The following is a 24,412-nucleotide window of genomic DNA, read 5'->3' as shown; positions in this document are numbered from 1 at the left end:
GTTGAGGCATGCAGATTCTTAGTTGCAGCATGTGGGATCTCGTTCCCTGACCAGGGATTGAATCTGGGCCCCCGGCATTGGGAGCAAGGAGTCTTAGCCATTGGCCCACCAGAGAAGTCCCTCTGATTAATCTTAAGGCCTCTTAACCTCTGTCTGTGGCCCTCACTGGTGCCATCTGGACTGGTTGCCTGCTGTTCCTGGTGCTGAGCTATCATCCTTCATCATCTTGGAGATGCCCTCCTTGGTTAGAACACCTGTTTTCTGTATCCCCTGTTTTGTTCTTTCTTGGTTTACTCCTTTATTTGATCATTTCTGAGAAAGGGAATATGGGAGGTAAAAATATTGAGGCCTCATATGTTTGGATATATTTTAGTTCAAGAGAAGACTAATTTTTCCAGTGAATTTTGAATGCTTAGCTTCTAGCACCCAGCAGTGACTGTTGAGAAGTAAAAAATCTGTTTTTTTGATCCTTTGTGACCATTTCTTTCTTCTCTGGGATTAAAAAGAAATCTTCCTGCTTTTCAATGTCCTGAGATTTCACAATGATGTGTGTTGTTATAACTTTATATCCATTACAGTGGACACTTGCTTTCAACTTGGCACTTAACGGGTTTCCCTTCTGGGGAGTTTCCTCTCCTGTTTTCTCTGCTTTCTTTCAGGAATTGTATCATTTAAATGTTAGGTCTATGGGCTCCTCCTCTAATCTTACCTATTCCTCTTATCTTCTATATCTTTTCTTTGGTATATGCCTTCAAGTTTAATTTTTCTTGCCTTGTATGTAGCTTTTTGTTTCGGTGCTTGTGTGCTCTAGTTGCTTAGTCGAGTCTGATGCTTTGTGGCTCCATGAACTGTAGTTTGACAGTTTCCTCCGTCCATGGAATTCTCCAGGCGAGAATCCTGGAGTGGGCTGCCATTCTCGAGGGGATCTGCCCCACCCGGGGATCGAACCTGTGTCTCTTGCATCTTCTGCCTTGGCAGGCAGATTCTTTACAACTAGTGCTACCTTGTTTCTGGTAGTGTGTTACTAATTTCTAGGGGTAAATTTGTTGTCTTTTTAAAAATAGCATCCTGTATATATCTTCTTTTGTTTTTTAGAGGATATTAACGATAGTTCTTTTGAAGTTTTCTTCTTCCTTTATTGTCTGATTCTTCCTAGTTGATGTTTTTTGGTCTGTTTGTCCTGTACTCTTTTTTAAGAGTTGATGAAAGGAAGATCATTAGAAGTTCCAAGCCTATAGATTTGGGCTTCACAGTAGGGTGATCTGGCTGCCATTTGTTGGGAGACTTGCAGGGTTAGCATATTCATATATTTTTCTCTTGTATTCATCACTGTCAGAAAGAAATCCTCCAGTCTCCTGCTTAGAAGGTATAAAAGCCTTGTTGTTATTGTTAGGGAAGTCAGTAGGGGAAGATAAGTGAAAAGGTCCCAGTGTTAGCAATTTATGCTGCCAGAATTCTATTGTATAGATTGTTTGGTTCTTCGCTCTTTCCATTTTCTGGTTTCCTGGGGACTGCTAAGTCAGTTACCATTGGGCCATCTGCTTTCCAACTTCTGAAATATTTCACTTTTGACCTCTTTGTTCTTGTGGATTCTGGGTTTGTTTTTTTTTTTTTTTAAACCCTTTACTATAATTTTAGTGAACTTTTAGGTGGGATTAAAAGTAAATGAGTGTTTAATTTGCCATTATACCCAGAAATCAGGTATAGTTTAAAAGGAACATACCAGGTTACAAAAAAAAGAAAAAAAATAGAAGAAGAAGAAAGAAAGAAAAGAAGAGACCTTGGATTTTTATTAGAATTTTATTAACTTCAAACATTAATTCGAGAAACACTGAGATCTTTACCATAGTCAGTCTTTTATCCAAGAACACATTTATTCAAAAGGTCTTTTAGGCTTTTGGTTCACTTTTTGTTATTTCCTCACTTAGGTCCTGAACATTCCTTAGTAAGATTGTATTTTATAATTATTTTTGTCTGTATAGTTTTGAGTTCAAATACATGTAACTCTTTACTTATTTCTGCTTTCTTAATTGTTTCCATATCTCTTATTTATCTCTCCCCTCTGAAGCCTGGCTCTCTAGAACAAGCGATGTTAGATGCCTTGATGATGGATCGAGTTGATTTTGTGAAGCTCTTAATAGAGTATGGAGTGAACCTCCATCGCTTTCTTACCATCTCCCGACTGGAAGAGCTCTATAATACAGTGAGTACTGGAACAATTTATCAGTTGGTACCTTAAGATTACTTATTAATTAGACACACTTAGCTTCAACTGTATCTTGAATGTTCAAGTTTCCTTCAGTGCTTATGTACAAAGATGGCTTATAGAGACAGACTTTTCAATCAAAGAAGAAACATTCTTAGCAAATCCTAGGACCATTTCTGCATTTCCCACTTTAATTAATTATACAGAATAGAAGCATAAACTAATTTCAGAAATAGGATATAGTAAGACCATAATTAAAGCCAAAGATGGGAATAAGAACAAATCGCTTGTATTGAGTAATTAGAGCATTTCAATCTAGGGACACTGTTAAAAATTTTGTTCCTGCAATTTTCCTATGCAAACCTTTTATTGAAACTAGACTGGCTTACTCCTGGTAAAGCCGTGAGTTGCTCGAGTCAAGCACCCTTCCTGAGATGTTCTTCCTTGCCTTTGATCTTACCCTTTCTTTAAAGCTCTGTCTTCTTGATCACTCCGTAGAATTTTGATCTATAGATCTTCTTGATCACTCCATAGATCACTCCCAAATCACTTCATAATAATACAGATTATTTGCCATTGTTTTGAATATACTCTTCATAATATTGGTTATTTTTTTAGTGTAAGTACCACACTCTTATATTGGGTTGTAAAAATTCTGTAAAGAAAGTACTTATATTCTTTGTTGAATCCCTCAGTAACTTGAATGAATGTAGCCAGTGCTCAATCAGTATTTGTTGATGCAATGTAATTGTGTGATGGAATTTGTAGTTGTGTGATTTATAAATAATAAAAGATAGTTATAGATTTTACAAATTTGTTTCTGCCTCTTGCCACAAGGTTAATTAAGACTGTCCTTACTACCTAGATATATACATTGTGCACTTAAAAATATTTCAGTCTAATTACATCTTCTCTTGGGAAATAGCTTTCTTAGAATTAATTTGGCTTAAGCTTCATTACTAAAGATGCTGAAGAAAATTTTCAGTATTCTGGATTATTTATACATTCTGAAATAAAGGTTTTTTATTTCTCCCCAACACATGGTAATTAAAATTCTTCCTTTTGTTCTTTATTACAGAAACAAGGACCAACCAATATGCTCTTACATCATCTTGTCCAAGATGTAAAACAGGTAACCTAATTATGAAGGTGTACAAATTTCTTGTGTTGTTTTAGCTTTGTGGTGAAGTGTTACCAGATTTTGCTTTGTAAAAAATAGTATTGGATTTTCTAGTGAATTACCTGTCCTCTTTGACTCTGAACAGTTGTGACTCTGAACAGTTTTAACCAAATCACACTCACAGTTTTTCCCGTAATTTACTTTGTATTTTAAAAGATTTGACCCACCAAGTTAGTGGCATGAGCAAATAATTATTTCCTTTTTTAAAACATGAATTGTAGACATAGAAACTTCCAGGCAGAATTTCAGCTTAACGTGGTGTAACAGTATTGCCAATGATGATAATATCTGTTGAAAATGAAACTTTCTGGTTGTGTTATCTTTACTGAAGGACTGGCATGTGATTTCTGTTGTTTTTGTTCTTGTTTTGGCTATTATTGATAACTCAGGGTCTCTCACTTCTTTTGTGAGTCTGTGTGTTGTTCTAGGGAACCAGGACCAATCCACTGGTCCCATCTTTCCTTATATTTTACTCATGCTCTTCTCAATTCACCTTGAGTTAAGTCAGACTTAACATCATCTCTGACCTCCCGATAGTTACTAAAACTTTCTGACTTTAACAGACTTTTTTTGCCTTAATTCTAAACTCTAATATATTGGTGGGGAGAGTGTGGGCTTTCTGATTATGTTGACTTGGTGAGAGAACCAGAGTGAAAGGACTGTGGAGGAAGATATTTAGTTGGCAAATCAGTAGTAAGCAAAAGTGTCCATGCTGATGTAAATTTAGTTTGCATTGATTTATGCTGGGTCAAAATAATTTTCCTTAGATTATTTCCTAAAACTCGAATTCTATCATAGTTTTCTTCTAAACTGAAGAAAAAGGAATGAAATAGTTAGATATGCTTTTAACTAGCAGAAAAATGAGAGCTATTTTTTGTGTTAAAAAATAAATTTTTTGAGCTAAAATTTGTGTTCCTTACAAAAGTAAATTATGAATGTGAAAAAGAAATTAAATCATTTATTTATACACATAACCTTATTTCTTATTCAAAGCTTTGGGAATGTTATTCACAGACTGTTCATTTCAAGGATCTTATTCAGCATTGTGTGCCTTTAAAAGTATGCTATGTATGCATGGCAGTTCAGAAGAGGCACTAAGGTGGGTTTTAAGGGATCAAAATAATTTTCATTTAGGCTAATACCATGTACTTGAAAATCTGCTGTTCAGGCCTCCTACTAACCATACCGTTTGTCTTGGCACAGCCTCGTGTTTTGATATTTCATTTTGTTTCACCATTTCCTGTTCCTTCTGTTTGTTCTACTTCCTTTCATTTTCTTGTTTTGTGTGTGATGTTATAGCCATTTCAAGAGAGGCTAATGATTTTAACCTAATGTTTATTTTGGATTCTCCAGTATCTTCTCTAGTGATTGTATTTCTGTTGTAGTAGTTCTGTCATTGCCAGTTAAAAAAAATCTTTTATGCTCTCTTTAAGTGTATTTTATTCTGAAAGTGTGTGTATGCATGAGAAAGAGAGGAAAAGAGAGTCAATGTGCTCTTTATAAGCAGACATTCTGTGTCTGTGAAACTAAAAACATATTAAGGCTAAGTAATTTTTCCCATTTGAACAAGCAGATTGTAACAGTAGCTAGTTGTATTAATTCATCAATTGATTTTGTTATTGTTTTGTTATTAGTGACATTCGGGGGCTCTCACTTCTTTTGTGAGTCTAAGCATTGTTCTAGGGCTAAAGAATATGTCTCCCTCTTTGGTTATGTTCTAGTTACATGACAAAAGAGAGACAAAGAGAACTGACAGTTATAATTTGTATGTGTTTTTGTTACAGCATACACTTCTCTCAGGCTATAAGATAACGCTGATTGACATCGGATTGGTAATAGAATACCTTATTGGTGGAGCATATCGCAGCAGCTACACTAGAAAAACTTTCAGAGCCCTCTACAACAACCTCTACAGAAAACATAAGGTAGCATAATTGAAAAGCACCCTTGTAGAACTGATGATTTCTAGGAGTTATACTTTTAGAAAAAATGGCTTGGGAAGTTTAGGTGGGAAGAGCTTTCCAAATGGACATTCTGTTTATTGATAGTTATTGAATATTTGCTACGTGTAAATTACTGTGCTAAATGCTGGCATGCTGGCCTGGATGGACATAAAGACCTGCAGTTTTAGAAACTCTTAGAGGAAACAGACATGAATAACTAGCCACAATACAAAACAGGATATAAAGTGTGCTGTATTGACATAGAAGTATGTGGTGAGAAAGTTTAGAGGGAGAGATGATCAGTTCTTTCCTTATCTTTCCTTTGAAAATACACAAGTGTAAAGCTTAATAGAATTGCATCTATAAACTCATACTAGTACATAGCCTGGAGATGACACTTGGAACATGTGTAGGGGTTATATTGGAAGATGTATGCAGAATGTACTATGTAAAAATATATACTATATATATTTTATTTTCCATCATAGTTTTTAAAGTCTGAAAGTGGAGGTGTTAGTTGCTCAGTCATGTCTGATTCTTTGTGACCCTGTGGACTGTAACCCACTAGACTCCTCTATCCATGGAATTCTCCAGGCAAGAATACTGGAGTGGGTTGCCATTTCCTTCTCCAGGGGAGCTTCCTGGATCTCCTGGGTCTCCTGCATTGCAGGCAGATTCTTTACCCTCTGAGCCACCAGGGAAGTGCCAAAATTAGAGTTGCTAGTTGTTGATTAGCAGAGAAAATATTGCTCATTTCTTGAAATTGCCTTTCCAGATTAGTAAACTGAAGAACTTAGTTCCTTTGTTAGTTAATAAGTAAATTTTAATTGTTCTATGCATTTGGAAGAAAGAAAAGTGTGCACTGAAAGAGAATGATTTAGATGGAGAAATTAGAGAACATCTCTCTGAGGAAACGACATTTCAGTTAAGAATAGTGGTAGATCTTGGGTAGGCAAGAATGGGAGGGAGGGCATGGACATGAGGGGACTAGTACACTCAGAAGTCTACAGATGAGAATTATTCTGGCTTGAAGAGCTTAGTTCTTATTAGGGGATAATGCAAGTGTTAGAAAAGATAGTTTGTGGCATTTTTGTTTGAAAGAAGAGCAGGAACAATACAAAGCATAGTGCTGTGGACACCAGGGTATGGTTTTTCAGTGACCAGGAGGCCTTGGTCGCTGGACAATGCCAGATGGTTGTGAGGGATGACACTGGAAAGATCACATGAAAAGTCTAGACTATCAAGCTACTTTTGACCTTTATTTAACCTAGATGTCCATCAACAGATGGATGGATAAGAAAGCTATGGTACATATACACAATGGAGTATTACTCAGCCATTAAAAAGAATACATTTGAATCAGTTCTAATGACGTGGATGAAACTGGAGCCTATTATACAGAGTGAAGTAAGCCAGAAAGAAAAACACCAATACAGTATACTAACGCATATATATGGAATTTAGAAAGATGCTAACAATAACCCTGTGTACGAGACAGCAAAAGAGACACTGATGTATAGAACAGTCTTATGGACTCTGTTGCAGAGGGAGAGGGTGGGAAGATTTGGGAGAATGGCATTGAAACATGTATAATATCATGTATGAACCGAGTTGCCAGTCCAGGTTCGATGCATGATACTGGATGCTTGGGGCTAGTGCACTGGGATGACCCATAGGGATGGTATGGGGAGGGAGGAGGGAGGAGGGTTCAGGATGGGGAACACATGTATACCTGTGGCAGATTCATTTTGATATTTGGCAAAACTAATACAATTTGTAAAGTTTAAAAATAAAATAAATTAATTAAAAAAAAAAAAAAAAAAGAATGAAGTAAAGTGAAAACCCAACTTGGCTCTAGGAGATGAGGAAGCAAAACAGAAAGAAACCCAGTTCTCCCAGAGAAAATGTCCTTTATTGGAATTTCACAGACATAAGGATAAACTTGAGGTATCAGCTCCTTCATTTAAACAACATAAGCCTTGCTATGAGGCTACCAGGGGCAGATATAGGACTGACTGTGATATTGGTGCAGTCCAGTGGGGAGCATGTTGGGCAAGTTCCTCTAATGCCCTTTCTAGAAATGGGTAGGAAATTGCCCATTTCTCTAATTATTTTCTAGTGAAGGAGTATAGAGTTTATTGTGTTTCCTAGTAAATTAGATGGTGGCGGTTACAAACTAGTGCCACTTGGGAAGCCTGAAAGCTTCATACTGACAAGCAACTAATTATGTTATTATTGGATCTAGCCACTGGAATTCCACTCCAGTAGTGATATTATGTAACACCTGGAGACGTTCCATAACTTTCTAACTTAAGCTTAACCTTGGAGCTGTTTGTGAATGGGAACTTTCTCCTATCAGACCTGTGAATCTTTATTGCCTGTTTTGAACTTGTTCCAGGTATAGAACATCTGTTGATTCTAATGGAATTTCCACATAGAGAAGGAATGCAGATATATAATAGGGAACAAAAAAGCATGTTCTTTAAGATGTTAGGAAATAAGAGTATGCTTAATAAGAAGGGGCCATGAGAGGCTCTTGTTGGATGAGTAATTAATTACTAACCTTGGATGAAAGACAGAACCATTGGATATTTGCTAGGATGCAATATTATATTTGGTTTCATTGTTGTCTAACAGCCTCTTGATGAAAGTGAAAGAGGAGAGTGAAAAAGTTGGCTTAAAGCTCAACATTCAGTAAACTAAGATCATGGCATCTGGTCCCATCACTTCATGGCAAATAGATGGGGAAACAGTGGAAACAGTGTCAGACTTTATTTTTCTGGGCTCCAAAATCACTGAAGATGGTGATTGCAGCCATGAAATTAAAAGACGCTTACTCCTTGGAAGGAAAGTTATGACCAACCTAGACAGCATATGAAAAAGCAGAGACATTACTTTGCCAACTGAGATCTGTCTAGTCGAGTCTATGGTTTTTCCAATGGTCATGTATAGATGTGAGAGTTGGACTATAAAGAAGGCTGAGTGCCGAAGAATTGATGCTTTTGAACTGTGGTGTTGGAGAAGACTCTTGAGAGTCCCTTGGACTGCAAGGAGATCCAACCAGTCCATTCTAAAGGAGATCAGTCCTGGCTGTTCATTGGAAGGACTGATGTTGAAGCTGAAACTCCAATACTTTGGCCACCTGATGCGAAGAGCTGACTCATTTGAAAAGACCCTGATGCTGGGAAAGATTGAGGGCAGGAGGAGAAGGGGATGACAGAGGATTTGATGGTTGGATGGCACCACCGACTCAATGGACATGGGTTTGGGTAAACTCCAGGAGTTGGTGATGGACAGGGAGGCCTGGCGTGCTGTGGTTCATGGGATCGCAAAGAGTTGGACACAACTGAGAGACTAAACTGAACTGAACTGAGAAACAAAAGGTTAATTGTTACCACTTTCATTGTTACCATAATCATCTTTTTCCCTTTTTGTTTGTTTTAAAAATAAAATAACACATGCCAGCAAGTGACCACTCTTGCTCAAAACCTGTCCCAGCCTGCTCTTCACCGAAGACGCTGCTCAGGAAATAGAAAGGAGTCTACAGAGAGCACCCTGCATTCCCAGTTCATTAGAACTGCCCAACCTTACAAAGTCAAGGTACCAATTACTTCTTTTAAATTTGAGAATAAAATTGTCCTTGAAGACTGAGATCCTTTCATCATTTTAAATTCAAGAATGGGGAATACAGATAGAGGGACCATTTATAGGAACTGTAAACAGATGGTACAAGTCTAAAACATGATAAAGCTATTCTCTAACAATGATGAGCAAATGCCCAGGATGGGGAACTAAATGATCTCCAGGGCTGGCACCTCAGGCTGCCTTCCTTGTTCCTACCTCTGCCACGTCCAGATGATGACTCAGGAAGGCAGTCCATGGAATGGTACTAAAAAATCACCATTAAACCTTCATCCTCCTTTTTCTAAGGCTAATTAGAGAGGTGACTGTTACCTTTTCCTTTGCTTTTCTCTTACATTGCCCTCTTGTATCTTCTTTTTTCCCCTTTGAAGTTTTTTTGAAATGAATTTTCGCTTAATGTATGGTAATGATAATGTATTTATGAATGTGTATATGTGTGTGAGCAGTGTTATGCCCCCTTCCCTGTACTACCTCAGTCCCACTTGCCTCTGGGCATGAATGCTTTTGTTCAAGAGTTTCCATAGAGTTTCCATAGAAATGGTTCTTATGTTGGCTGAAAGAGGCTTGCTTTTTACAGCTCTTAGAACAAAAAGTTATATCATAAAATTACTATTGGTCATAACCAATGAACACAAATTCCCTCTACTTATAGAAATAGAAGAAGCTTATTACAATTTTTTCTCTGATCTCCTTTAATTAAAAAAATAATTATTGAGTCTTATCATTTGCCAGGCATTATTTTGGGCTCTTGGTGGAATTTGAGATGCAGGTGGGCTGGAGAAGATATGTTAATGACTAAGAAATGGTCCTGCCCTCCCAAAGAAGTAACCTCAGTGCAGTGTGATGAGCATTGAACTAGAGATACATGCAGAGTGGCATAGAAGACTGTGGGGCTTTAGCGAATGGTTTTTGACATGAATTGTAAAGGGTGGGTTTAACCAGGTAGAAAATGGTATTTCATTATTACCTATTACCATCACTATGGAAATATGGCTAGAATAAAGGAGATCAGAATTAAAACCAATCTATTTGTAACAATGTTGGCAACACTAATGTCATTTTACTGAAAAGAAGACAGTGGATCTATTTGTAAGGTAAGGTTAGAGTTTTTTTTTTTTTTTTTTAATAGTTCTCATTTGTCTTATATGTAATTTCAGCCCATTTCCTTGAGAAATTGAAAACTGTTGTATAGTTAGTGACTTTTCTAAAGGTATAGAGCTTTAGGTTCTCTTAAGTTGTTTTATATTGTGTTAAGCTGTGTTAAGTTTTAAGCTGTGTTAACTTAAGTGGACTTAAGGTATCTTAGCCTAGGGACCCTGAAACTATTAGATACAACAAGAAATAGGTTAATAAAAGGCCAAAGTTTTGGTTTCTGATTTATAAAGTTCTTTTATTATTTCCATCCTTTTTCAGTGATTTTTAAAATATTTATAAGATTCTCAGTGTCTTTTGTCAGGTAGAACATCATGCATCCGAGTATTTGGACACCCATTCCTATTTTATAGGACTTCCCTGATGGCTCAGTGGTAAAGAATCCACCTGCCAATGCAGGAGACCTGGGTTCCATTCCTGGGTCAGGAAGATCCCCTGGAGAAGGAAATGGCAACCAACTCCAGTATTCTTGCCTGGGAAATCCCATGGACAGAAGAACCTGGCTTGCTATAGTTCATAGGGTCACAAAAGCTATAAAGTTCTGTTATTATTTCCATCCTTTTTCAGTGATTTAAAAAATATTTCTGAGATACTCAATGTCTTTTGTCAGGTAGAACATCATCCATCTGAGTATTTGGACACCCATTCCTATTTTATATTCTAACAGGAAAAGTCTGCAGCCCTTCATAAATCAAGGAAGAAGTCAAAAGAAGAACAAAATATATCAGATGACCCTGATTCTACTGGCTTTATTTATCCTTATAATGACCTGCTGGTGTGGGCTGTGCTAATGAAAAGGCAGAAGATGGCCATGTTCTTCTGGCAGCATGGTGAGGAGGCCACGGTCAAGGCAGTGATCGCTTGTATCCTCTACCGAGCAATGGCCCGGGAAGCCAAGGAGAGCAACATGGTCGATGATGCCTCTGAAGAACTGAAAAATTACTCAAAGTAGGAGTTCTCCCTTCACCTCACACTTAACATTGACACTTTAGAAACATTTATCTTCCACACCCTAGAACTTATAAGAGGAGTGGACTTACAGCGGTGCATTTCATGGACTCTTCCTTAGATAAGAGTCTTAAAATATTTTAAGGACTAAAGGAAAGAGAGGTGGCCCTTAGTTCAGGAGACTTGGGTTCTTATCCTGGGGCCAGCTCTTTACTAATGGTCAAATGACTTGCCAAGACTGTGGGACTTTAATTTCTTTTTTTTTATTAAAAAATTTTTTTTTTGGCCTCAGCACATGGCATGTAGGATCTTAGTTCCTCAACCAGGAACAGAAACTGTGCCTCCTGCAGTGAAAGTTTGGATTCTTAACCACTGGACCGCCAGGGAAGTCCTGGGACTTTAAACTATAAAATGTTCAATGAATGATTTTGGAACTCCCTCCTGACTATCAAACTCTTTGATACTAAGTTATATTAAAAATTGTTGTTTAAGTACCTCTCAGGCAGGAAAACAGGTAAATATATTATGTATTAAGTGCCAGAGAATGATGATGGAAAATAGAAAGTTGGGAATTTTTTTTTTTTTATTTACTAATGTATGATGGTAGTAGGGAGAGAAGAGAAGCCAAAGTTAGTTAAAATTTTATAATTTTAATTTATTTTTTTATTTTTTAATTAATTTTATTTTATTTTTAAACTTTACAAATTGTATTAGTTTTGCCAAATATCCAAATGAATCCACCACAGGTATACATGTGTTCCCCATCCTGAACCCTCCTCCCTCCTCCCTCCCCATACCCTCCCTCTGAGTCGTCCCAGTGCACTAGCCCCAAGCGTCCAGTATCGTGCATCGAATCTGGACTGGCAACTCGTTTCATACATGATATTATACATGTTTCAATGCCATTCTCCCAAATCTCCCAACCCTCTCCCTCTCCCACAGAGTCCATAAGACTGATCTATACATCAGTGTCTCTTTTGCTGTCTCATACACAGGGTTATTGTTACTATCTTTCTAAATTCCATATATATGCGTTAGTATACTGTATTGGTGTTTTTCTTTCTGGCTTACTTCACTCTGTATAATAGGCTCCAGTTTCATCCACCTCATTAGAACTGATTCAAATGTATTCTTTTTAATGGCTGAGTAATACTCCATTGTGTATATGTACCACAGCTTTCTTATCCATTCATTTGCTGATGGACATCTAGGTTGCTTCCACGTCCTGGCTATTATAAACAGTGCTGCGATGAACATTGGGGTACACGTGTCTTTATTTTAAAAAATTTCAGAGAATGACAGTGTCTACTTTTTAGAGAAAACAACCTCCCAGAAGATCACCTGGGGATGTCTCCAGGTCTGGCTTCTTACTTAAGTTATCTGTGTATTTTGTAAAATCTTAAAAAAAAAAATATAAGAGTGAGGGGTTTCCACAGTTTTTCCTTATATGCTAGTTTGATTTTGAATAGTCTTTTCTGGCAAAAATTCTTCATTAGGACCTATCAGGGAGCCCTACATAGCTTGTTTTGTGGTGTGGAGTCACTTCTCCTCAGGAATAGCTCAGGGACTGTCGTTGGAAACCCACTAGTTCTGTTCCTTCAAGAAAGGGAGAACAATCCATTTTCTGAGCAGCAGTCCCTTTTAAAGTAGCTTCTGCCTTTTACTGTCCCCTCTTTTCTCTTGGTCTTTTCTGAGTCCCATATGTAACCTTTTGGACGTTTCTAGGACTCTGGCCTGCCTTTATATTTGCCGCTCACCACTGTGTCATTGCAGACAGTTTGGCCAGCTTGCCCTGGATGTGTTGGAGAAGGCATTCAAACAGAATGAAAGAATGGCCATGAAACTGCTGACCTACGAACTCAAGAACTGGAGCAACTCTACCTGTTTGAAGCTGGCTGTTTCTGGAGGGTTGAGGCCCTTTGTTTCACACACTTGTACCCAAATGCTACTAACTGATATGTGGATGGGGCGTCTGAAAATGAGGAAAAACTCTTGGTTAAAGGTATATCTACTTGCTTTATAGAGTTTAATGTTATTAATAGTTTAGTCTGGAGGTCTGTACTTTTTTCATTTGTCACTTGTTCCAGAAGAGTACTTTCAGGAAAACCAATTATTAATACTGTTTTTGATTCTCACGGATGAGCAGAGATCTTCACAGTGAAACCTCTGACAACTACTTTATTTCCCACTCCTATGGTTTCTTTTTAAAAATGGGCATAATTGTGCCAGCTCAGTCCATTGCAAAGGCATACTCATGAGAAAGTGGCTAGAAGTTAAAAGCATGTACAGACATAAGTAAGATTTCATTATTAGTAGTCACCACTGTCCCTGATAATTATAATAGAAATAAATGAGACTTTTTACTGAGAATTTTCTTAGCTTAAGGATGCTAACCCATGATAAACTAAATAAAATTAGCAGTTGGTTGTGCTCATCTAATGTAATGTTTCAGGAAATAAATGGCTGTTTTATAAAGCTGCCCTCAAACACATTTGTTCACACCACTATATCCAAATTTTTGTATTCCATTATAGTTTAGCCTTATCTTTCATCTTGAATTAGAAATTAGAAACCCTTATTCCTGAAAACGTAATAACTTTCTGCTCTTTGTATACTTTATTTTTTATATCAACAAAGAGACTTAAGTGAAGTAAGACTAGATGTTTTGCCCCCATACATGGTGAGCTTACAAGACTGAATTAGCTACTTAAAATCTCTGACTTGCAGTAAACCATATTGCTCTCAATGCCTGGATCCTAATTTATCAGTGCTTGGCTTGTAAGTTTTGGGAACACTTCCATAAATAATTGTAAAATGACTAGTTCCAAGTGGATGAGGACTGGAGGAAGACTTTATGGAGTTTTATGTGGAAAGGAAAGCTCATGTAAGTGCTTTTAGGGAATAGACTCCAAACCCTTCCTTGGAAATGGGATGTTGATATCATTGAACACTGTTTCACAAGCTGATGGTTCTGCAGTGGTCAATGGCAACAGAATGTGGAGCTTTTTAGGAAGTAGATTAGGAATTAATTAGTGCAATATTATCATTGTGTTTGATAACTATGATGTTTCCAGACCTAGAAGATTGCATGTTTTTTGGGTTCAACATCTGAAAAGAAAACAAACACACAAACAAACCAATCCCTGCCAGAACTGGGACAAGTCCAGAGAACTTCCACAGGACATCAGGCTTTAAAACAAAACAACAAAAAGTCATTTCAGCATGAAAAAAAAAAGAAAGAAAGAAATTGACAAGAGCATGGCTTTAGTTTATTTAATCATGAATGGTATAGAGTCAGGGTAATCTTATTTTCATTCACTGAATCCTAGAATACTGGAGCTTAATTTTAGCTCAAAAGAGATAATGTTCACCAAGATGATTCTCACAGAATTGAGTAAATCCAAGCTCTTTACCCTGAAAGGCCATACAAGTTGAATAGACCATAAATAAATTCAAGAATGATAGCAACAGAGTGAAGGATGTCTAGAGTTATACATTCTGTAGGTTTTGCTGGCAGAGAAAATATATGTGTGATGGGAGATAGATGTAAACAGAGGGACTTGGTATGGTTTTACATTATTGATTTATAATATAAATAAATTTTAGAGTGTTTTATGTGATAATAACTACTTAGTGGCTTTAAAGAATTATTCAAGCATTATGCTCATTGAAAAAGAAGACATCTCAGTGTCCTGCCGCTAGTTTTCTTTTTTTAATTAGAGGATAATTGCTTTACAATGTTGTGGTAGTCTCTGCCACACATTAATGCGAGTCCCCTCCCTCTTAAACCTCCCCACCCCGCCCACCATTCCACGTCTCTGGGTCATCCCAGAGAGCCGGGTTGGGCTCCCTATGATACACAGCCGCTTCCTGCTAGGTGTTGTTTAGTCGCTAAGTCGTGACTCTTACAACCCCATGGACCGCAGCCCGCTTGTCCTTGGGATTTCCAGGCAAGAATGGGTTGCTATTTCCTTCTCTAGCGGATCTTTTCGATTCAGGGTTTGAACCCAAGTCTGCTGCATCGCAGGCGGATTCTTTACTGTCTGAGCCACCAGGGACAGAGTGCTCCAAATTCAAGTTTGCTTTTTGGAACTATCTGAATTTTTTTTTTTTTTTATATATTTTTAATCTACAGTTAGTTGCATCTGTGGATGCAAAGCCCACATATATGATGGGCTGGCTGAATTCCACCGTTAGGTTGTTCCATCAGCTATCCTTCTATAGATGGACTTTTATGCTCAGTTTCTTAGTTGGACATTTAGGTTGACACTAATTTTTTTGCCATTACAGATAGCCCTTCAATGAACATCCCTATACATATGCTTGGATTCATGAGTATTTCTGAGGGAGACACTTCTGGTATTGGAATTCTTAAGTCAGAAAATGTATACAATCAGGGTATCCACTTAACTGGGGACGGATCTGACATTTCCTATACACCCAAATCTTTACTTTATTTGGATCATATGTGTGTCTTGTATAACCCTCACTACCTGCTTTGTTCTCCTCTTTTGAAGATCATCATCAGTATTCTTTTCCCACCTGCCATTTTGACACTGGAGTTTAAAAGCAAAGCGGAAATGTCACATGTCCCACAGTCCCAGGACTTTACGTGGTATAATGGTGACCAGAACACCAGTACTCTCAAAGAAAATTCTTGTCAGGTTAGTACGATATCATGGTGAACTGAGTTTTTGTGACCCGGACTGCACACAAACGCAGACGCATAGCTTACTTATTAACAAACTATTTAACAATCTTAATCATATTATAGTATGGTCAGGTATACTATGTATGATAGTTCTGATTAACCTCCGTATATGATTAAGCAAAATATCCTATTTCTGCCAAAATCAAAGACTGTATTATATCTAGGAAGCTGCTTAATATTTTATTTTCCTTTATGACTAGTGGAACAAATAGACTTATTGTTTCTTGAAAGCTATAATAAGGGATGTCTCGTAGCCTTCAAAATATTTTATAAAATGCTGATTTAGAATTTGTGCTGATCTTCACTGTTTCATGCCACAGTTTTTTCACTTGTCATATCCAATGAGTTTGGATGGTTTTACTTGAGTTCCCAAATGTGTACTCTTTCATGGGTAACTTGAGCTGGTTCTCTTGCAACCCATCTTTGCTGAAGAGCCTCCAATATGCTGTCTGCACATCCATTTTTTAAATTTTGTGTTTCAACTTGGATCATTGCTGATGAAGTTGCCATTTACTATCAGGTGTTCAGTTCAGTTTAGTCACTCAGTTGTGTCCGACTGTGACCCCTGGCGGACTGCAGCACGCCAGGCCTCCATGTCCATCACCAACTCTGGGAGTTTACTCAAACTCATGTCCATTGAGTCGGTGATGCCATCCAACCATCTTATCCTCTGTCGTCCCCTTCTCCTCCTGCCTTCAATCTTTCCCAGCAGCAGAGTCTTTTCAAATGAGTCAGTTCTTCGCATCAGGTGCCTAAAATATTAGAATTTCAGCTTCAGTTTCCAATGAATATTCAGGACTGATTTCCTTTAGGATGGACTGGTTGGATCTCCTTGCTGTCCAAGGGACGCTCAAGAGTCTTCTCCAACACCACAGTTCAAAAGCATCAATTCTTCAGTGCTCAGCTTTCTTTATAGTCCAACTCTCATATCCATATGTGACTACTGGAAAAACCATACCTTTGACTAGACGGACTATGAAGTGTAGTGAACATCTTTTCTGGTACTTAATACTTCAGTGAGGCATCTTTAGCTAGTGTCTTGTCTGATGGGCTTTTGTACTTATGAGGTATTTGTTATAATGTTGAAAACATCTTTGATAAATGTTAAATGAAAAATAATTAATTATAGTTTGTACGGATGGCATCTGTTGTGATTGATTGAGCATCCATTCTGATTGATAATGCCAGATCACTTAACCAGATGAGTTATTAAATATTTTGACTATCATGACTCTTTGGGTATATGTGTTCTTCTTCTATCCCTCCTTCCCTCCCTTCCCTTCTTTTCTAAGCCTGATAGTTCTGTTTGGGGTTCTCAGAGTACAAGATACCAGGTACATTCTAACCTTTACAGAGTGTGTGAGAAATTCTCTGTTGCAAAACTGGGCTTTGCAAGTTGTCATAATTGTGATTGTACTGGTTAGATTATATGTTTACTAAGTTTAGACTGTTTCATTTTTTTTTTTTTAAAGAAAAGAAAAGAAATGTAGTGCTGGCCTAACCTTATTAGAAATAGAAGGCAATCTTTATATGTGAGATATTCACATATACATGTTTGATTTTATATGGTCTCAAGGCTAACAGTACAGCCTTCTTTCACATTTTTCCTCATTTGGAGTTCCATTTCATGCCTTAAGGCTGCAAAATCTTTCCCTCTGGTAAGAGCACATGGCCAAGAACTATCTTTAAACCAGGCCACATTTTAAGAGACTTACTCTGAGTCACCCTGTCTGGAGAACATGTCATCATCTCCTCGAATCCTGGTGGAAATATTCGTGCTTGAGCAATCTTTCCAACACAGGTGTTTTTCCAGCACTCTGCTTTTCAGCCACAGCTCTTGGCAGATAATCTTGTGTATTTTATTTGATGTCATAATCAGATACAACATCAAGAACTTCATATACATGTCATGGTATTTGGTCTTTGAATTCAACTCAGAGATAGGCTCAAGTAGTGTTTTTTAAAATAATTGTATTTATTTTGGCTGTGCTTGGTCTTCATTGATGGCTTTTCTCTAGTTGCAGCAAGAGGGGGCTACTGTCTGTTGTGGAGGACGGGCTCTAGGGCACAGGGGCTTCAGGAATTGTGGCACAGAGTTTATTTGCTCCACAGCACGTGGGATCTTCCCGGATCAGGGATCGAATCTGTGTCTCCTGCGTTGGCAGGTGGATTCTTTACCACTGAGCTACCAGGGAAGCCCTCAATTAATGTTTTATAATATAATAATGAGAAGTTATTTAACAACAAGATCATTACTTAAATAGCTTTCTGGAGTCTTTCCGAAGTGGTACTGATGCCATTAAAATCACAGTATATGATGACTTTTAAAATCAGTTCTAAGCCACGGTTCTAAGCCATTTTAACTCTAGGCTGGTTTAACTCTGTTAGTAACTGGCTCAGTTACTGTACTTCTAAATCACATCTCTGATTCCACTGTCCAAAGTGACATGAATGACAGAACTATCAATTAGGCCCTGAGAAAACCCATCTAGAGGCCTGAGGCCTCAAAATTTAAATTTTCTTGCTATTACATGGATAATTCAGGCAAAACCTGATTCATTCCTTGGCTTGGAAATTCTTGGTAATCATGCAGGTCTGGTGTTCGAGAGACATCTTTTGTGGATAGGTTGAAGAAATAGGCTAGTCTGAGAGGCACCATAGAACGTTCCTTTCTTTTCATTTAATATGACTTTCGTAATATTACAAAAGTAGTACATTTCCTATTAAAAGATTAAAATCACACAGACATCTATGAAGTAGGATGATACCTCTTTTGCTTTTCTTTCATCATCCCTAAGTTTCCTCTTCTCAAAAGTAACCAGGGTGCAAGTGCTTTTCCCTTTCTCTTTCTTTTTTTCTCTCTAATGGCTCTTCTGAGCAGATACCTCTGTTAGTCACATTCATGCAACCGCTTTCTTGTCACACAGATATTCATTTCTCACCACCTACAACTGTTAACCCGTTCAGGCTGACCCGTAACTTTTGAGAAACTGATGGAAAATGCTTTCCCTAGAAAATGCATGTACAACACAAATGCTTGCATCTAATCGCAGCCGGCGCAAAGAGCTCCGGAAACTCAGAGGGTTCATGAACTTCAGGTGAAGAGCCTCTGTTATTAATGAGTGAAGCGGCTGTCAAAGTCAGAACTCTTAAATCAACACTGAGCCTGACTTCCCTGTGACTTGGGAAAGATGTGTCACCATTCTCTATCCATTTTTTCCTCCTTTTATGTGGAAACAAATCTATTCTCTACTTAATTGATTTCACAAGGACTTTATTTATATGAATATCCTGAGGTTCCAAAATTACTGATAAAGGAGATTAAAAAGAACAGGAAGAGGGACCATTTTAAAATGCTTGGAACTACTCTTAGTTTGACTAAATTTGATTACGGCAGACTCAACTTGCTTTTCAGAAATGCGCTGTTCTCTTTACCCTGTCAAAGATCGATACAATACATGTAGTTTTTCTTCTGTTCAAGACTAAGATTATAATTTGGAAGGTGGATGCCCAATTAATTTCTCATTTATTTATTATATTTATATATTTATGAAATATATAATATTTTAGATATTTAAAAATGTTAGCAATTTAGTTAAGGCTCTGACAATAAATAATTATTTGTTTATTTTACAGAAAGACTGTGACTTGGAAAGGGGACCTGATGAGAAAACAGATGAAAGCCAGCACTTTGATTTAAAGAGTGGGCTCCAAACCCTTCCTTGGACCAGGAAAGTCTATGAGTTCTACAATGCTCCAATTGTCAAGTTTTGGTTTTATACGGTTGGTCTCATTTAAAAAATTGTATATAGTATTCAGGATGGTTAATTTTTAATGATAATGTTGATAGTGATATGCCTGATTTACCAACTTGTAATAAAAATATAGTTTAGAAAGAGTGGGAGGCCTGGCAAAGGAGATAGGAAAGAAGATTGGAGGGAGGTGAGAAAAGGTGAGGGCAGGTCTTTCCTACTTTTGGGAGCAAAAGCACAAGAATTTTTTTCTTCTTCTGAGTGTTAACAGTTAGCACAGCTGGAACTAAGCATTTGAAACTTTGTGGAACAATAAAATGAAAATAGTGGTTGTAGTATTAAGGGATGGGGGTGGATTAATTTCCCATCTTGGGCAAAAATGTCAGTAGTTGAATTGATTTTTTTTCTTTGTAGGAATGTTGTGTAATATAGACTAAAAATGCAAGTTTTTGTTGTTGTTGTCTTCAGTAGCAAATACTTATAATATATGGAGAACAAGACAAATTTTAGAAAAATTGTATCAAATACTACATATGTCATGGATGGAGAGATGGCAAAAGCAGTAACTATACACTAAATGTATTCAGTGGTTTTTACATTTATTTGATAATATTTATTTTTCTAATGCTTCACTTCACTTCAGTTGCTCAGTCGTGTCCAACTCTTTGCGAGCCCATGAACCGCAGCACGCCAGGCCTCCCTGTCCATCACCAACTCCGAGAGTCCACCCAAACCTGTGTCCATTGAGTCAGTGATGCCATCCAGCCATATCATCCTCTGTCATCCCCTTCTCCTCCTGCCCTCAATCTTTCCCAGCATCAGAGTCTTTTCCAATGAGTCAGCTCTTTGCATCAGGTGGCCAAAGTATTGGAGTTTCAGCTTCAAAATCAGTCCTACCAATGAAAACCCAGGACTGATTTCCTTTAAGATGGACTGGTTGGAACTCCTTGCAGTCCAAGGGACTCTCAAGAGTCTTCTCCAACACCACAGTTCAAAAGCATCAATTCTTCGGTGCTCAGCTTTCTTTACAGTCCAACTCTCACATCCATACACGGCCACTGGAAAAACCATAGCCGTAACTAGACGGACCTTTGTTGACAAAGTAATGTCTCTGCTTTTTAATATGCTATCTAGGTTGGTCATAACTTTCCTTCCAAGGAGTAAGCGTCTTTTAATTTCATGGCTGCAGTCACCATCGGCAGTGATTTTGCAGCCCCAACAAATAAAGGTGGCCACTGTTTCCGCTATTTCCCCCATCTATTTGCCATGAAGTGATAGGACCAGATGCCATGATCTTAGTTTTCTGAATGTTGAGCTTTAAGCCAACTTTTTCACTCTTCTCTTTCACTTTCATCAAGAGGCTTTTTAGTTCTTCTTCACCTTCTGTCATAAGGGTGTTGTCATCTGCATATCTGAGGTTATTGATATTTCTCCCGACAATCTTGATTCCAGCTTGTGCTTCTTCCAGTCCAGCATTTCTCATAATGTACTCTGCATATAAGTTAAATAAGCAGGGTGACAATATACAGCCTTGACGTACTCCTTTTCCTATTTGGAACCAGTCTGTTGTTCCATGTCCAGTTCTAACTGTTGCTTCCTGACCTGCATACAGATTTCTCAAGAGGCAGGTCAGGTGGTCTGGTATTCTCATCTCTTTCAGAATTTTCCACAGTTGATTGTGATGCACACAGTCAAAGGCTTTGGCATAGTCAATAAAGCAGAAATAGATGTTTTTCTGGAACTGTTTTGCTTTTTCGATGATCCAGCGGATGTTGGCAATTTGATCTCTTGTTCCTCTGCCTTTTCTAAAACCAGCTTGAACATCTGGAAATATACAGTTCACATATTGCTGAAGCCTGATTTGGAGAATTTTGAGCATTACTTTACTAGTGTGTGAGATGAGTGCAATCGTGCAGTAGTTTGAGCATTCTTTGGCATTGCCTTTCTTTGGGATTCTAATGCTTATCTATAGTTAAATTGCTTATAGTCAAGGTTGTATATTTCTAAAACATTTGAAGTCATTATAAGAGGATATTTATATAAATGCGTTATATTTCAAAATATTCCTTGCCCAACCACACACTTGTTTCATATACATATTGAATAAGTACATAGGTCCAAATAACTTTTATGTTTTCAAAAAGAAAATTTTCATTCAGATGATTCAGGTTTTACCATTTTTGTGAATATGCAACAAAATCCTAGAGACTCTGATAGTAGCATTAAGAGAATTTAACCAACCCAGGGATCGAACCCAGGTCTCCTGCATTGCAGGTGGATAATTTACGAGCTAAGCAACCAGGGAAGCCCAACCATTGTCACATCACTGGGTAGAGTATTCAAGTGTTTTTTCCTTAGAAAATTCCAGCTTATGAACTCTTAGAGACAGGAACAACCTAAGCAAATGGACAATAATGATGATGGAAATAAACAAACTAGCCAACCATATCTACCCACCACAATGAACTGTATTAGCTGTGAGCACAGGCATTTTACTCATGACCCTTACATTGCTAGGTTATGGTACGTGTGCTTTATTAAAGCAGTGTCTTGTTGTAAATGGTATGATGAAAAAGCAAAAATGTAAACATTTTTGGATATCTTTTTAAAACTTGGAAAGAAAAAAAAAGAGTCAGAAATAATACCACCAATATCTACAGTGTTTTGGTGTCTGGCCACCATGGAACCAGTGATAACGATGTAAAAAACGTCTGCTTGACAGTACAAGTTTATTTAAATTGTGTCCCTACGGGATCATCAAACATATTAAAACTATGAAATACAGATCTAGAGAAGTATGGAATTTACTTAACTTTCTTATATGCTTCTCTATTAAGTTTCTGAACTCACAGGCAATGCTAATAGCCATTATGCCTGCCTGAAATACCACCTATTGTAAATGCCAATTTGGTATAGTCAAAAGTGATTTCAGCCATTCTCTATGCAGCACTAAGCTTAGCAGACTTATCAAACTTAGGTAGAGCTCAAAAAGATTTGATAAATAAGGATTCAGTTTAAAATAATATGATTCTCATGAGAATGAACACACACAGAGGCACTTTTCCCCCTTTGATCTGGGATTTGTAATATGTGTTTATCAGCTAGTACTGTGTATGGTCTCTGAAGATATTTGAAGGGCTGCATTGTCTCATGCCTTGTTGGTGATTGAGAAATTGGTAAAGCCTTTCTGGCTGGCAACTTAGTAATATGTGTCACATTTTTAAATGTGTGTAGTTATTCTACTTCTGGAAATTGTAAGACATAAGAATGTTAGATAAGATCACAAAGCTGTTAATCACCATACATCTATGTGTATGTGTTTGCTGCTGCTGCTGCTGCTAAGTTGCATCAGTCGTGTCCCATTCTGTGCGACCCCATAGACGGCAGCCCACCAGGCTCCCCCGTCCCTGGGATTCTCCAGGCAAGAACACTGGAGTGGGTTGCCATTTGCTTCTCCAATGCATGAAAGTGAAAAGTGAAAGTGAAGTCGTTCAGTCGTGTCCAACTCTTAGCGACCCCATGGACTGCAGCCCACCAGGCTCCTCCGTCCATGGGATTTTCCAGGCAAGAGTACTGGAGTGGAGTGCCATTTCCTCTCCAATGCATGAAAGTGAAAAGTGAAAGTGAAGTCGCTCAGTCGTGTCCGACTCTTAGCGACCTCATGGACTGCAGCCTAACAGGCTCCTCCGTCCGTGGGATTTTCCAGGCAGGAGTACTGGAGTGGGTGCCATTGCCTTCTCCAGTGTATGTGTTTACTGTGCCTTAATTCTTGGAAGAGACTGGAAATCTAGGTTTAATATACATACCGCTTAAACATACATTTCTTGATTGTCTATCATGTGTTAGGCTGAGTGCTTAAGTGCTATAGATAAAAATGTCAACAGTCTTTAATTATAAAGATTCACAATCAGATAATACTTTTCTATCAACCAGGATATTTTAATCAGCATAAAATAAAATTCTCAGCAGTAATAAACATCACAACTTATTATATTTGAAACAGTCTCCTACCAATACTGCTACTTTGGCATCCTTAGGACACATGTTTTCTGTTTAAATGGAGGAGAAGGTGTGTGATTCCCCCTTGCCTTGTTGTTAGCCTGACTGTGTCCATGCCAGAATGTGCAGGGTTCTGAAAATTCTGATCAGGAGCCAACAAGATGAGACAGTGCCCACTTTGATGCATTAGAGAATAGTGCTCTTCTTTCCTTCCATAGAATCATAGAACAGAGAACTGTGGATTCTTATGCCTTCCTTGATATTGTGCTTCCCTTGTGGCTCAGCTGGTAAAGAATCCACCTGTAATGCGGGAGACCTGGGTTCGATCCCTGGGTTGGGAAGATCCCCTGGAGAAGGGAAAGGCTACCCACTCCAGTATTCTGGCCTGGAGAACTCCATGGATCATGTAGTATATGGGGTTGCAAAGAGCTGGACACGACTGAGCACCAGGTGGTCCTGGTTATGTTTCCCTGCTATCATGTTGAAGTCCATGTGATTTCTGTTGAGTTGGGTCCATGTCTGCTTGGTGTCCTCCACTATGACTCTCACTCATGACCAAGAAATGTGTGTCCCCCTCACAGATGGTGTACTTGGCATTCCTTATGCTGTTCACTTACACCGTGTTGGTGGAGATGCAGCCCCAGCCCAGCGTGCAAGAGTGGCTTGTTATTATCTACATCTTCACCAATGCCATTGAGAAAGTCAGGGAGGTGAGTTACCCTTTCTCCCTTTGTCTTCCGTACATCTCTGCTAGAGGTGTTCTGGGATGGGGTGGTGCAAAGGGAGAGGTCAAAGGTGGAGGTGGGGTGGACAGTGATCCTGACTTGGCATGCTGCAGGAGGGTAATTGGGGGAAATTTCTGATCTCAACCTTTTCTTG

The 24,412-nt window shown here is 38.2% G+C and overlaps 1 protein-coding gene across 3 annotated transcripts in view; it reads left to right on the top strand.

The window, feature by feature from the left end:
- TRPM6 (transient receptor potential cation channel subfamily M member 6) overlaps positions 1-24,412 on the top strand; it is a 165,224-nt gene that overhangs the window by 87,442 nt on the left and 53,370 nt on the right. For all 3 annotated transcript variants that reach the window (XM_027549478.1, XM_027549477.1, XM_027549476.1), the window contains exons 12-20: positions 2,069-2,203; positions 3,285-3,338; positions 5,171-5,311; positions 8,795-8,929; positions 10,791-11,071; positions 12,845-13,073; positions 15,589-15,735; positions 19,419-19,565; positions 24,115-24,243. In XM_027549478.1, coding sequence (XP_027405279.1) covers positions 2,069-2,203; positions 3,285-3,338; positions 5,171-5,311; positions 8,795-8,929; positions 10,791-11,071; positions 12,845-13,073; positions 15,589-15,735; positions 19,419-19,565; positions 24,115-24,243 — 1,398 coding nt within the window. The remainder of the gene's footprint in view (positions 1-2,068; positions 2,204-3,284; positions 3,339-5,170; positions 5,312-8,794; positions 8,930-10,790; positions 11,072-12,844; positions 13,074-15,588; positions 15,736-19,418; positions 19,566-24,114; positions 24,244-24,412) is intronic.

This window comes from Bos indicus x Bos taurus, chromosome 8 (genome assembly GCF_003369695.1).
Source record: "Bos indicus x Bos taurus breed Angus x Brahman F1 hybrid chromosome 8, Bos_hybrid_MaternalHap_v2.0, whole genome shotgun sequence".
Taxonomy (NCBI): Eukaryota; Metazoa; Chordata; class Mammalia; order Artiodactyla; family Bovidae; genus Bos; species Bos indicus x Bos taurus.
Note: the sequence above shows the minus strand (reverse complement) of the source record. Positions and strands in the feature narration are given on the sequence as shown.